The 14,451-nt window shown below is 54.5% G+C and overlaps 1 protein-coding gene across 6 annotated transcripts in view; it reads right to left on the reverse strand.

The window, feature by feature from the left end:
• Positions 1-2,999: 2,999 nt before the first annotated feature.
• Sipa1l3 (signal induced proliferation associated 1 like 3) overlaps positions 3,000-14,451 on the reverse strand; it is a 233,045-nt gene continuing 221,593 nt past the window's right edge. For all 6 annotated transcript variants that reach the window (XM_048790949.1, XM_015496907.2, XM_015496906.2 and 3 more), the window contains 4 exons: positions 11,742-11,885; positions 8,722-8,857; positions 7,075-7,156; positions 3,000-5,197 (listed from right to left, as the gene is read on the reverse strand). In XM_048790949.1, the coding sequence (XP_048646906.1) occupies positions 5,054-5,197; positions 7,075-7,156; positions 8,722-8,857; positions 11,742-11,885 (506 nt within the window). In that variant the 3' untranslated portion in view covers positions 3,000-5,053. The remainder of the gene's footprint in view (positions 5,198-7,074; positions 7,157-8,721; positions 8,858-11,741; positions 11,886-14,451) is intronic.

A 14,451-nucleotide genomic window follows, 5' to 3' on the forward strand; every position in this document is an offset into this window, starting at 1 on the left:
GGGGCTTCTGCTCCCCTCAAAGCCATACCCCGCCTCTGGGCGGGCACGAGGGGTAGTGATGCCAGCCAGGGGCATGGACAGAGCCTTTTTCTAAAGAAAAAGACAAAAACTAAAAAAAAGAAAAAAAAGGAAAAAGAAAAAAAAAGAAATTAATATATACGAAGAGTCCTGTGAGGCCTGGCTGGGTGAAGGGCACTGCTGAGCGTCCACTGGGCACCCTTCTAGGCCAGCTTCCTGCCTGGCGCCCCACCCCCACTTCTGGAGTCGCAGCTGTCCCACCTCCCCACCTACGGTGGGCACCGTTCCCCTTGTGCCCAGGGTGGGTGGGCATGGTGTCCACCCTCGCCCCCTTTCCTGGTGCCCACCGTGGATACTGCATGACGTGAACCATGGTTTTGAACTCTGTTCCTGCCCCTCCCTGACAGCCCCACCCCGTGCCCACCGGTGCCAGCCGTGCCATGGGCACCGTGGCGCGAGGCGGCCCTACCCAGCGCCCGCTGGGACGAGAAGCACAGACCTGCAAAGGACTCATTTTTTTTCCTCCTCCGGCTCCCTGTCCCTGCCTGGCCAGGCCAGGCTGCCCCCGCCGACCCCGCTGGCCATTTTGGGGGCAGCAAGGTGGCGCAGTTGTTTCTTGTGGTTGTGTGTGTTTGTTGTTCGGGTTTAAAAAAGGGAAATTGAGACTGCAGGTGGGGGTGGGTCTGGGGGTCCCCCCAGTCCAGGAGAACCCTCCCTGTACCCGAGTCTCCTTCATTGCCTGCCTCTGCTGTGAAATACCTTGTTCTGTGTATTAAACTGGGCCTGACCCCTCTGCCCACCACTGCCTCCTTCTCCAGCTTGGTTTGGGGCGTCACTAAGAAGGGGAGCTGGGGCCTCCTTGGGGGAGAAGCAACTGCAGGGCCTCTACCTCCACCACCACCTCCTCCCCTGCACCCCGCCTCCCTCTGGCTTTGTCCCAGCTCCTCCCAGCCTTGCCAGAAAGGAGAAGAGGGGGATGGGGCGGAGGGGGCTCCCGCCCAGCCAGCTGTGGTTGCCCTGGCAACGGACTGCTGCAGCTGCAGCGGGAGGCAGGAGGGAGGCGGGAGTGAGGATGGGGGAAGGGAGGGATGGGAGCCTGGCGGTCCCTCCCAGGCCAGAGTGGGGAGTGGGGGTGTCGGGAGGCACCTCAGTCCCACTGTCCTAGATATGGGCAAAGAGGTGGGGAAGGGGAGAAGACAGGTGGGAGAGGAGGCGGGAGGAGTGTTTAGACCCAGGGACAGGAGGAGAAAGACTGGGGTCGGGGTAGGCGGGGTGAGAGGGAGAAAGGTTGAGAGTCACAAATTTATTGAGAGAATCAGAAGAGGACAGAACAGGACCGAGAGATGAGGAGAAAGCCACAGGAATTAGGGAAGAGAGCCCCGAGAGAACAGAGATTTAGTGAGGGAGGAAATCATAGTAATAAAAACAGCAGCCACGCTGGGAGACAGGCGGGGAGGCCGGCGGGGTCTGGAGGGAGAGGACCCAGGAGTGATGGAGCGTTGGGCGGCCGCGCCCCAGGAGAGGGGGGAGGAGGAAGGCCCACATGGGGACAGCAAGGTCCCTGGACAAGACAGTGGTGTGGACCTCTGGGGGAGGGACAGACCCAGAATCTAGGGGAGCAGCAGAGAAACCTGGAGATGGGTAGAGGTGTGGAGGCAGTTCAGAGCCTGGGCAGAGGCTTGGCTGGAGTGGGTGGTCAGTGAGTTGGGGGCCAGGACGAGTGAGGAAAGCTGGGGCGGGCGGGGTGCAGCTGAGACGCTCTAGGGGCTGGCCTTGTGTTTGGGTTGCGAGGTGCTGGGAGCTGCTGGTGTCTGCTGGCTCCAGGGGACGATGTGAGAACAGTTTGTTCCAGGTCCCACCCCCCTTGGCCCCTGCTGGTGCGGGGAGGGCAGCAAGGCCTAAGGATGGGGCCTGGAAGAGGGTGGAGAAAGGGAGAAGTCGACTCTAGACTGCTTAGTGGGAATGGCTGCTCTCCCCTCCACCTACTCCCCACACTTTTGGAAAAATATACTTGGGGGGAGGGGCCTGAGTCGGAGAAGTATGGGTTTTGAGATGACAGGTAAGTGGGCGGCGAGGAGGGGTGCACAGACCCCGCCACATGGCCAGCCCCTTCCAGAGGCTTTGTGAAACCCACAGGAGCAGAGCTAAGACTTCCCACACAGGCTAGGCCTTGGATCTTCACATGGAATTCCCAGAACTGAAAATCAGTTTATCCAAATTCCCACCCAACTTCAACAGATGCAGATCTGGGACCATAAGTTCAAGTCCCCTCCTCAGCTAGAAGGGCCCCAAAGGAAGGCCTTGCTCTGGCTGAGGTCGCAAGGGTGTGTTGTCTTTCTCACATGGAGGGAAGGGAAGCCATGTTTTGCCTCCCCTTTGCAGGAAGAAGGGGCAGCCTTGACCCCGCGCTGCCCACTAGACGGCTGGCAGAGGGAGATCCCTCCACCAGCACAGAGAGAAGGGCTGTGGCTGTGGCAGGAGATGCAAATAATCTCAGAAACTCAGCCAGACTCTCAAGATAAAAATTAAAGGGGGCTGGGGATGTGGCTCAGTGGTAAAGCACCTCTGGGTTCAACCCCCCAATACTAAAAAAAGAAAAAAAGAAAAAAAAAAAGCAAATGAGCTGGCACTGGGATGTGCCATCTGCCTAAAGAGGCAGAGTCTAGCCACAGAAGACTAGGCACCAAAAGGAAAAGTGTCCCCTCCCCCTGTCCCCAATACTTGGAATTGAACCCAGGGGCGCTTCACCCCCAGCCTTCTTGGTTTTGAAACAAGGTCTGGCTAAGGTGCCAGGCTGGCTTCAAACTCAAAGTCTTCCTGCCTCAGCCTCCCAAGTCTCTGCGATTACAGTGGTGTGCCACCAGGCCCAGCAGAATCTCACTCCTTTAAATTTGGGGTCATTTCACATTCTGAGGTTGGCTTCCGGCAGGAGGGGGCTGATGTGGACTGGGCAGCCGCCCAGCTAGTGAACACACAAGCCATTTCTATGAAACATTTATTTCCTTTGAAACCTCCAGAAACATGCCAGAAAATCTCAAGACAGGGATGGGAGGGGGAAAAAGACAATAAAGAATAATTAACCAAATGAATCAAATCAACATGAAAAAAAGCCTACTATCTCAGCCATCAGATAGAACACCAACCTCAAATTAAATAGATTTGTTGTGCAGAAATTCTTTAAAAATAACAAAATAAAACCAAAATCATAATTTACACTTGTCAATGTGCATGATCAGGTCCCCAAAATGATCGAATGATCTGAAGATATGAGAAAAAAAAATAAAGGCTCCAGGTTAGGGTCTGAGGAGGGGGGGTGGGGAGGGGGCCTGGAGAACCCCCGAGAAGGGGACCAGGGAAGGAGACATCACAGTAGTTGGCCAGGGCTGGGGAGGGTGCTGGGCAGGCCTGGCCTTGGCAGGCTGGCCTCTCGCCACCACTGTGGGGAGAGGAGGTGGCAGGGGTGAGGTTTTACTCTCAAGACTGGGGGATGCTGGCGGCCAGAGGCAGATCATAGGGAGACGCAGTGAACACCCTCTTCTCGGGCCCCCGCCCCTCCAGCCTGGCACCTCCCTGAGTGCCTGATCTATGCAGTCCCAGAAACGCCTATCTGCCCGGGTTCCTGGGCCTGAAGAGAACCTGGGGGGGTCTCTGGACAAGTGCCGGCTGCCTGGCTCGGGCTCTAAGCCCAGCCCACGTTGCCAACTCCTTCCTGCCTGGTGCTTCCCAGAAAGGGAAGCCGCCTTCCCCCCACCCTGACTGTCCCTCTGGGTCCTCTTGCTGACCCCCCTGCCCATGGGGGACACGCCTCGATCCTCAGCTTGAGGTTGGGGGAATCCACAGACTGTGGCCATCCAGACTTGTTCTGGCGCAACTCTACATGAAAAAATAAATATATATATATATATATATTTTTTTTTTGTTTTTAAAGGAAAAAAAAAGGAACTCGTGTTTCCTGGGAGAACAGCGTAGTACCACACTGGCCTGGCTGCCCGCCAGCTGCCCCTTATTGCCTTTAGAACAGCGTCTCTGGGGTTCGCACTGCGAGTGCTCCCCGGGGAGCACAGTGAGTGTGTCTGGGTGGCCGTCGCTGGGGGCCTGCAAGATGGGCTTGCGAAGGAAAAGGAAACCAGACAGGAGATGAAGGCTGTTGTTGTCCAGCCCTGTCCCAAGGCTCCCAGGGTGCCTTCTGGAGCCCAGAGGCGGCCTGCCTGCTGGTCAGGGCTTGGTCGTGCTGGGAGGAGAGAGAGCCGGGCGGTCTGGCCCGGCCAGGTCAGTAGCTCAAAGGTGGAAGGACCTGGGGGACCCAAGCCCTGGCATGTGGCCTCTGGTGGGAGAGGAACTGATAGGAAAAAGATCGTATAAATTGTCCTGTTTGTACAAATAGTTTTTCTCTCAAAGAAGTGGCCTCTGGATGCTGGAATTTCTTCTCTCCATCCTAGGGCCTCCAAGAAAATAATTTAAACTCTATGAAAGTGCTCCTGGCTGCTTTGTGGAAGGAGGGGGCTGGGAAGGGATGACATCCATGCTTTTTGGAGCTAGTACACTGGGGACCAAAGGGTCCTAGTCTGTCGCCCTGAGGGCACTTGCTTCTTTGGGATGTGGGGGTAAAGACTCATTTCACGCCATATTTTTTCATGCAGGGGCTCTGCCCACGAGCCAGGCTGCTGGGTGCAGTAAAGAAACCTGGCGTGTGGGTCCTGGGCGCTGTGGAGGCTGGATGCTGACCTCTGCAGCCCCTCTCACTTTCCCACAGCCGGGTCCTAGGCAGAGTCTGGGTGACCCCAGGGACACAGGGGGTCAGTGCAGAGGCCTGAGACCAGGAGTTGACCTGACTCACAGCCTGGGGAGGCTCCTGCAGGCCCCACTGCTAGCTGGGGTTTCTGAGTCCACGTGGAGAGCTGCGGGGGCAGTAGGTACCAGGCCTGGCTAAGTGACCTGTCATGCCGGCCACCAGGGGCCTACAGAAAGAGAGAGGAGGACAGGAGCCCACGGCCTGCCTGCAGGCAAGGTGCCAGGGCCTGGTGGCCTCTCGGCCTCAGAGCTCCTTTTTCTCCCTGCAGAAAAGCTCGGCGAACTTGCGTAGCTGCTCGCTGGCGGCCTGCGACTCCTCCTGCAGCCGCTGGTTGTTCTGCCGGAGGCTGGCCACCTCTGACTGCAGCACCACCTTGTCCTGCTTCTCCTGTGAGGGGGGAGGGCTGGGCATCAGGCCGGTGGCCTTGGTAGCCCCCAGAACAGCCAGTGGCCCTGGGGATCTGTGAGCCCAGGCCAGAACCAGTTGTAGGGGTTCAAATCCCAGCTCTGCTTCCACAGCTGAGTAACCCTGGCCCGTCACATCCTGTCTGTGGGTCCTGTTCCCTCAATTCTGACAGGGTGGCTCCGAGGGGTCCCTGAAGTATGCAAAGTCCAGAACATAGCCTGCCTGGGAGTAACTGACGAGCATCGCGATACTGTCATCACCTCATCCTACCCCCACCCAAGGGCCAGGGGACGGTCATTATCCTCATTTTTCTGGAAGATGGAACCAAGCTTCACATAGCGAGGCAGCCTGAGCAAGCCCTATCACCTATTCTAAGAGGCTCTTCCTGGGTGACAGAACACTGGCTAAGCCAGTGACTTGCTTAAGGTCACATATTACTAAGGGTGGGGCAGGGTTTGAACCTGGGCCGCTGTGATTCCTGGGCTGGAGGAGTACATTGTGCTCTACTTCTTTTTATTTATATATATATTTAATTTTATTTATTTATTTATTTATTTATTTATTTTTATGTGGTACTGAGGATCGAACTCATAGTCTCATGCATGTGAGGCAAGCACTCTACCACTGAGCTACGACCCCAGCCCCTTATGCTCTGCTTTTTAATTTTGACCTCAAAGTATATAAATGACAGACAAAAGTCTCCTCTGCCTTGTCTCTCCTCATTCTTGTACACCCTAGGGACAGTCCATTTGGAATGCCATCGCCTAGTGTCCCTCCTTTTTTTGTGTGGTGCAGTGGATGGAAGCCAGGGTCTCGTGCAGCCAAACAGGCACTCTACCATGAACCACATCCCAAGCCCTACATGTCCCTCTTAACCCGTGGTTGTTAATAATTAAAAACAAAACAAGCACACTGGGCTGGGACATAGCTCCAGGGAAAAGCACTTGCTCAGCATGTGTGAAGCCCTGGGTTCCATCCCCAGTGTGGAGAAGACCGAAAAAAAAAAAAAAAAAAAAATGAGAAAGTTCTAGGAAACAGCTCTGCAGCTTGCTGTGTTTTGCACCGGAGTTCTGGGCCTTCTCCTGCACGTCAGTCAGGGGGTAGATTTGCTGTTTTAATTGGCTGCAGACCATTCTGCTGCATGGGTGTCCGTGATTTACATTACCCTTCTCCTTTTGATGGACAGCCATCTGGTCCCATTTTCATTGCCAACAGTGCAGCAATGAACATCTCTGCTCATGGATCTCTCTGTACCCAAGCTGGAGATTCTCACCAATTCCCACAGGTGGAATTGCTGGGTCAATTAGATCCACGATTACATTTCTTTTTTGTGGTGCTGGGGCTTGAACCTAGAGCCTCGGGCATGCTGGGCAAGCACTCTATCACTGAACTGTAATATAGTTCCAGACCTCCAGTTACACTCCCCACACCCCAGCGGGGCAGCGCACCCAGGGGTGTTCCCACACTGAGCTGCATCTTCAGTCTTTTGACTGATTAATTTGAGACAGGGTCTCACTGAGTTGCTAAGCCTGGCCTGGAACTTGTGATCCTCCTGCCTCAGCTTCTTGAGTTGCTGGAATCATGGGTGTGCACCACCACGTTGCTCTACGATTACATTTTGGTAAATACTGCCCAATTGCTGTCCAAAAAGGTTGGACCAATTTGTTCTCCAATGTCTAAGAGTGTCTCCGTGAGCTCCCTCGCCTTCTGAATTGTCACTTTCTCTGTTTTACTCATGCCTAGACCCAAGAGTAGCAGGAAGGAGGGTGGACAGGGGCCGAGTGGCCTCGGCAGGCGCCTCGGCGGGTCTGGGGAGGAGGGTCTGGGGAGGGGCAGCAGGTGTGTGCGCGGGCCCTCACCTTCTGGAGGTCCGTGTGCAGTTGCTTCAGCATCACTTCCAGCTGGTACACCTTGCCCGTCAGATCCAGGGGTGGCTCTTCACTGGAGAGAGGGAGGACAAGGTCAGCCGTGTGGCACCTGAAGCGGGCGTTTGCCCCAAGGATGGGCCCTATCTGGGACTTTTTGGGAGAATCTCTTCTCTGTATCCATGGGATACAAAAGTCCACCCCCGAACAACTACTGAGCATCTGCAGGTCAGGCGCTGTTCCAGGCACAGGAAGGAGGAGGATAGACAAACGGACACAGGGCCTACTATGGTCAGGACCAACCACAGTGTTGGAAATGATGACAAGCCCCTATCCCCACTGCTGTGGGCCAAGCCCTGCGCCACCCAGCAGTTTGTGAGCAATCTAAGCGTCTCAGCCACTGTCCTGTGAGGGTACCTCATGTGAAACAGAGGAGGAGGCCTGGGCTTGGGGAGTGGGTGTCGCCACCCACTTTCCTCCCTTGTGCTGGTGTTGGGATCTGAACCCCATTGCCAGAGGCTCCTCCTCTGCTGCAGATTCTTCCAGCTCTGAGCTCGCCTGGCACTGCAGGGGAGAAAGAGGCTTCCCTCCCTGCTTAGAGCAGGTCTGAGGGAGGTACCTGTGGGCAGGTGCCATGGGCTCACAAGGCTGAGAGGATGGGGTGCAGGGGATGGGGTCGGGTGAGCTGCACAGGGGCGAAAGAGGTGGGGCCTGGCCTCCTGCCTCTCCCTCCCTTTCTCCTCCTCCATGGTTCTCTATCTTAGGGACCTGCAGGGGGAGGTGGGAGGCTGAGGGGAGGTCGTCACCTTGGGGTTCAAGGTGACTGAGCAGTGAGCCCAGGGGCCACAGGTCCTGCCACATCCCACACCATGGCTCCTGCAGCACCAGCGCTGCGTGCCCATCTCATCTTTACAGTGGGTCCCACTTTCCATGGAGGTTGGGCTGGGGCCAGTGTGTGGAGCAGAAAACACCCAAGAATCAAAATTACCCTCAAAAAATGCTCCCGTTGCCCACAGAGCACACAGGTGCTGTGTGGTACCTGGGGCCCTGTGCTGCGAGGCCAACAGATGCACGTCAACACGTCACGCAGGCAGAGCGCCGTTACATTCTCTGCCTCCTTCCCAGAACCAACACACCGCACTGACGGTGAGAAGCCCCGTGTGCCATGGCCAAGCGAGACACCTCTCTGTCCTCTCCCCACCAGACTCCAGAGGGCGGAGCCTGGCCTCAATCACTGCAGGGGTCCTCATATATAGCCTGGCTTAGGCCTTGTCAGGGCAGATGTGAAAGGTGTTGGGTGCCAGTCTGCGCCACCTGGGGATCTACACAGGAGACCAGGAGGGGACAGATGAGTAGGGCGGTTGTGGGACGCTACTTAACATTTTTCAAAGTTGGAAGTAAAATAATTGTGTGAGGTTGTGCAAAGTGCCCTTGCCAGTGGACTGAGAGATCCACAAGGCAGGCGAGGAGTCTTGGCCACAGCTGGTCCCCAGTGCAACGCTGACATCCTGTTAGGCGAGGGGACCTCCTGCCCAGGGAGTGGTGGGGGTGACCCACAGCAGCCACCTCCTCACTGCACAGACCTCTTGCCTGTAGGGACCTGGGCTGCTGGGTCACTGGATGTTTCCAAGGAAACCTCACCTCATGGTAGGGGTGGTCCTGGGGGTCGGGGGCCCCCGCTCCAGGCTCAGGTGACTGTGGACAGGACTGTGTGCAGGTGGGATGTCTGGGCTCAGGGCTGGGTCGTTTAGAGAGAAGAGCGAGACGGCTCTTTGCACTGCCAGGGAGAGGGAGAGAGAGGAGAGGGGCTGAGTTCTCATGGGTGGGAAGGCAGGGCTCCCATTTCTTCCAGCTGACTGACCACGCCCCCCACCCCACAAACCTCCTGCCCAAACCTCCATGACATTTTCTTTTTTTGTGTGGTGCTGGGGATGGAACCCAGGCCCTTGTACATGCCAGACAAGCGCTCTGCCACTGAACTACGCCCCCAGACCCTGTCTGTAATTTTCAATTTCATTTTGATATATCGTGAGGGCATTTAGGATGGATTTTTGCCAAAAAACCCAACCAAATAAAATGAGAACACAAGCGATAAGATCCCGTCCTGAGGGGGTCAAGCCTCTAGATCCAACTGCCGTTTACACAGCACTGAAGGCACAGATAAGCGAGCTCAAGGACACTGCGGGGCAGTGGCCAGATTCAGAGCTCGTACATTCTTGGTATAAATGCCCTGGTTTTGTTAACAAATAAAGGGTCTGAAAATAGTAGCCCAAAGTGGATGGGGCTGAAGCTGGGTGATGGGTCCATGAGACTCACTGCACTACTCCACTTCCTCCCGGGAAGGTTTACAAAATTCCAGCAAAATGAAAGAGTCAAATAGAAGAGGCACAGTGAAGAGAGGGGACGTCATGGGGCCGCCAGGGAAAGCGAAGTCCCCGGCCCCCAGCACTTGACTTGGGTCAGGGCAGCCCGAGACGTGTGCGTTCTTAAACACGACTGTTGGGTTCTCTTTCTGTAACAGCAAGAACTGGTGACGGCCGCAGTGTCCTTAATCACTGGACTGTGAGCCACGGTCGGCCATGCAAGGGAACACTCGGGGGCATCAGAAACAAGGTGACTTTGTGCCAGGTATGAAGAGGGTGGACGCTGCCATTTGGGTCTGGAGGGTTTCCCAGCTCAGCCTCTTCCACTCTCTCTAAAACAGCACAGTGAAGACTGGAGGAGCTTTCCTCAGAGCCACTCCCTGCTGCCACATTGGCTTTCTCCTCTTCCCATCTCAGTTTACCTTCTCCCTGAACCGCTGTAGAACACACTGCAGGGGTGGCGCTCAGTGGCAGAGCACTCACCTAGCACGAGGCCCGGGTTCCATGCCCAGCACCACAAAACAGAACAATAACAAAACCGAGCTCTGCAGTGCGCTGGAGCCACCTTCCCTCCCTCCCACTGCAGGCCCTCCCCTGCTTCCAGGGAGCTGGGGTATCCTCCTCCTCTCCTGACTCTTTCTCTGTTTCTGTGCTGCTGAGGGTGAACCCAGGGTGCCCTGATACTGGGCCACATCCCCAGCCCTTTTCTTTTGAGTCAGGGCCTAGCTAAGTTGCCCAAGCTGTCCTAGAACTTGAGACCCTCCTGCCTCAGCCTCCCAAGCTGCTGGGATTACAGGCCTGTGCCACCATGCCAGGCTTCTTCCGGGCCTTTCTGCTCTATTCTCATCTCTCTTTCCCAACCTTCTGTGGCTCATCTATTATTATTTATTTTCTTGGTACTGGGGATTGAACCAGGGGCACTTAACCACTGAGCCACATCCCCAGCCCTTTTTCGTATTTTATTTGGAGACCGGGTCTCACTGAGTTGCTTAGGGCCTCACTAAGTTGCTGAGAGTCTCTGAATTCACGATCCTCCTGCCTCAGCCTTCCAAGTCACTGGAATTACAGGCATGTGCCACTGTGCCTGGCTCTTATTTTCATTGTTAACTTTTTTCTTTGTTTTGTTTTTGGTACTGGGGATGGAACCCAAGGCACTTTTCCATTGAGCTTTTCTGATTTTATTTTTATTTTTTAAAATATTTTTTAGTTGTTGTTTGTACCTTTGTTTTTTATTTATTTATATGTGGTGCTGAGGATGGAACCCAGTGCTTCACACATGCTAGGCAAGTGCTCTGCCACTGAGCCACAACCCCAGCCCATCTTATTTTATTTTGGGACAAGTTCTTGCTAAGTTGCTGAAGCTGGTCTTGAACTTTCAATCCTCCTGCCTCAGTCTTCCGAGTCACTGATTACAGGTTGTGCCACTAGCATGCCCACGCAAGCCAAAATTATTAAGAACTTAGAATTGCTGGGCAAACGGGGTGTGCACATTTAAAATTTTTAGTAGATATGGAAGAGTTGACTTCCATGGAGGGGCTGGCAAGCAACTGACATTGTCCCCAGGTCACAATGCACACCTTCTCTCACCCTCCCTGGCAGGGTCATCAGACCCCACCTCGGCAGTTTTTCTGGTTCTGAGGACTGAGCCCAAGGGTGCTTTACCCCCGAGCTGCATCCCCAGCCCTTTTCATATTTTGAGACAGGGTCTCATTAAGTTGCTGAGGCTGATACTGAACTCATGATCCTCCTGCTTCAGCCTCCCAAACGGCTGGGATTATAGGCATACACCACTGTGCCAAACCTCTGCCTATTTTGTGTGTGTGTGTGTGTGTGTGTGTGTGTGTGTGTGGTGTGGGATTGAACCCAGGGCCTTGTTCAGGTGAGGGAAGCACTTGACCAACTGAGCTATAGCCCCAGCCCCCTATGCCTATTTTTATTTGGAGGATGTGCAGTCCTGGGTTCCAATCCTGACCTATGTGTCAGGTGACAAAACACAGCTAACTTTGTGGCAACTCAGCCTCAGTTTCCTCATCTGCACATGGGAGTCCTAATATATTCCTCAGATAGAACGAGAAGAGGTGAGTTTGCCAAGTGCTAAGTGCTGGATGGAGTGGGGCCTCTTCTTGGAAGCGCACCAGGTCACTGGAGAGCAGAGATAAAACACTACACAGTGAATAAGTAACGTGGCTCCCCAATTCTGGGACCTGGGCGCAACTGCCTGCGAAGCCACAGGCCCTCAACTGATCCTTCTAGTGCAGCAGAGATGAGGCTCCGATCGGGTGGGGTGGAGGCACCTACCTTCATAGGCCTTGGCTGCATTTACCAGGCTGGACCATTCAAGACCAGCAGCTGTATCAGGCAGGGGCATCATCCCGGGGTCCAGGCGCCGCAAGGGCCGGTCCCGTCCATCAGCCAGTGAAAGTTCTGAGGCGGAGATGGCAGCTAGGTGGGGAGAGTTGAGCACAACGTGAGAGGCAAATGAATACTTTCCACTGCTTATCAGAAGATCCCGTGAGGGAACCTCCAGTGGGTGAGGGAATTGGAGCTTGTGCGGTGCAACTTTTAACAGGGTGGTGGAGACGCCTTGCTCAGAAGGTGACCCTTGAGCAGATCTGGGGAAGAGCATTTAGGGCAGGTGCAGTAGCCAGGGCAAAATCCCCGGGCAGGAACAAGCTGCAGGTTTAAGGAATACTGAGGAGGTCCAGCTGGGACAGGGTGAATGAGGAGAGCTGTGGCAGGTTAAGTCAGAGGTGACAGGGCCGTGGGGCCCTGTGAGTCCTGACCAAGCTGTTACCCTGTTATCTGGAGTGCCACCCTGTCGTGGCAGGCTGGGAGGCTCCCTCTGGCTGGAGGGAGGGCAGTAGACAGACTGTGTGGCGGGGGGCAGGAGGAGGGGGCAGGGAGACGAGATGGCGGGAGGCTGCTGTGGGATTCGGAAGGGACCAGGGGTGGGACCGGGCAGGCTGTGGGTGGTGGGTGAGGGGGCAAGTGAAAAGGTTCTGGATCCATTCTTCAGGTGGAGCCCCCAAAGTCTGAAGAGTGGACGTGGGTGTGAGACAAGAGAAGGGTCTAGGATGTCATCAGGTTCCGCTGGGTCTGGGCACAGCCAGTGGATTGGTTTCAAGTGGGGAAGGCTGGGGTGGAGGCATCAGGCACAGATGCCATTAAGACACCCGCAAGGCAGCAGTGGGAGGGGGCCCGCCAGAGGAGCCTAGAGTTGGGGGGAGTGTCGGGGTGCTGAAACTTGGGGCACCAGTTCATAGACAGTATTGAGATGTGGCAGGGTCACTGTGGGGAGACCTGGTGGGTCAGATTTGACATAACGGGCAGAGGAAGAGGCCTTGAGGCCTCAAGGTTCTGGGAATGGCAGGCGGCAGGAGCATCGTGCCAGCAGCAGCTCGAGTCCTGTGTGCCAGGCTGAGGTCCTGGGCCTGACTCTGGAGCCCTCAAAGGGAAGGGACAGAGGAGGATAATGAGGCAGAGAGGGGTCAGGGGCCTGACCAGGCCTGCACCATGTCCCCAGCATACTTCCTCTGTGTGGGGTAAGCTGGGGTCAGGGGGTCATCTCACAGCCTTGCCGTGGTGGGGGAAGGGAGGGTGGCATTATGACCTCCACGTATGGAGCAGGAAAACCAAGGCTGGAATTTGGGGACTAGTCCTGCTTGGAGCCAGACCCCACGGGCCTAGAAGGTTTGGAAAGTCCAGGCTCCTAGTGTTTTAACCCTTGTTCTCTAGTCTAAAGGGGCAAACCTGTCTCATGATGCTCATTCTAGCGGGGAGGTGGGATGGAAAAAAGCTGACCAATAAGGACTAAGTTGTTGTAAGCAGCAAGAAACTCTGGTGAGGTACTGCACACCAGGGTGACTGTATCACAATTATGTACTATATACCCTCCAAAACTAGAAGAAAGGATACTGAATGCTTTCACCATGAAGAAATGATTGATGGTAGAGCAGACACATGTATACTAAAATATCACATGGCACCCCAGTATTATGTACAATCCTTATGTCTTTATGTATCAGTTGAAAAATAAAGCTCAGTGGTACACTTTTGCCTACTATGACCACGGTCCTGGGTTCGATCCCTAGAATCACATACACAAAATAATTAAAATAAAAAATTAAAAACACTAACAAGTTGGTGGCATATGCCAGTGACTCTGGAGGCCAGGGCTGGGGTTATGGCTCAGTGACAGAGTGCTCGCCTGGCATGCGTGAGGCACTGGGTTCGATCCTCAGCACCACATAAAAATAAAGATATTGTGTCCACCTATAAATATATAAATTCCATTAAAAAAAACTGGAGGTCAGCTGGGCATGGTGGCGCACACCTGTAATCCTAACAGCTTGGAAGGCTGAGGCAGGAGGATCGAGTTCAAAGCCAGCCTCAGCAATTCAGCGAGGCCCTAAGCAACTCAGTGAGACCCTGTCTCTAAATAAAATACAAAACAGGGCTGGAGATGTGGCTCAGTGGTTAAGTGCCCCTGAGTTCAAACCCTGCTACCACCCCGCTCCCTGCAAAAAAAAATGGAGGCCAGCCTGGATAATTTAATGGGCTCATGTCTCAAAAAATAAAAAGGGCCGGGGATGTAGCTCAGTGGTAGAGTATTCCTGGGTTCAATCCCCAGTGCCTCAAACACAACGCAACACAACAATAAAAAACAAAATCCCCCAAACCCACTATCAACAAAAATAAGCAGCCAGTAGATTTTCAGTACTAATGACACATTTAGATGTTACGCTGGGTTTGCTATACGCTAATATCTATCTATCTATCTATCTATCTATCTATCTATCTATCTACCTATCTATCTTTATCTTTTCAGTGGTGAGGGTCAAAATCAGGGCTTCACACCCTAGATAACACTACCACTAAACTTCATTCCCACTGCTTCTGAGACAGTCTTGCTAAGTTGCCCAGGCAGGCCTCCTGCCTCGGCCTCCAGAGTTGCTGGGATTACAGGCGAGGCCAGCGCTCCACCCCTGAGCTTTACCCTCAGTCCTCT

Source organism: Marmota marmota, unplaced genomic scaffold, assembly GCF_001458135.2.
Source record: "Marmota marmota marmota unplaced genomic scaffold, marMar, whole genome shotgun sequence".
In the NCBI taxonomy this organism is placed as follows: domain Eukaryota; kingdom Metazoa; phylum Chordata; class Mammalia; order Rodentia; family Sciuridae; genus Marmota; species Marmota marmota.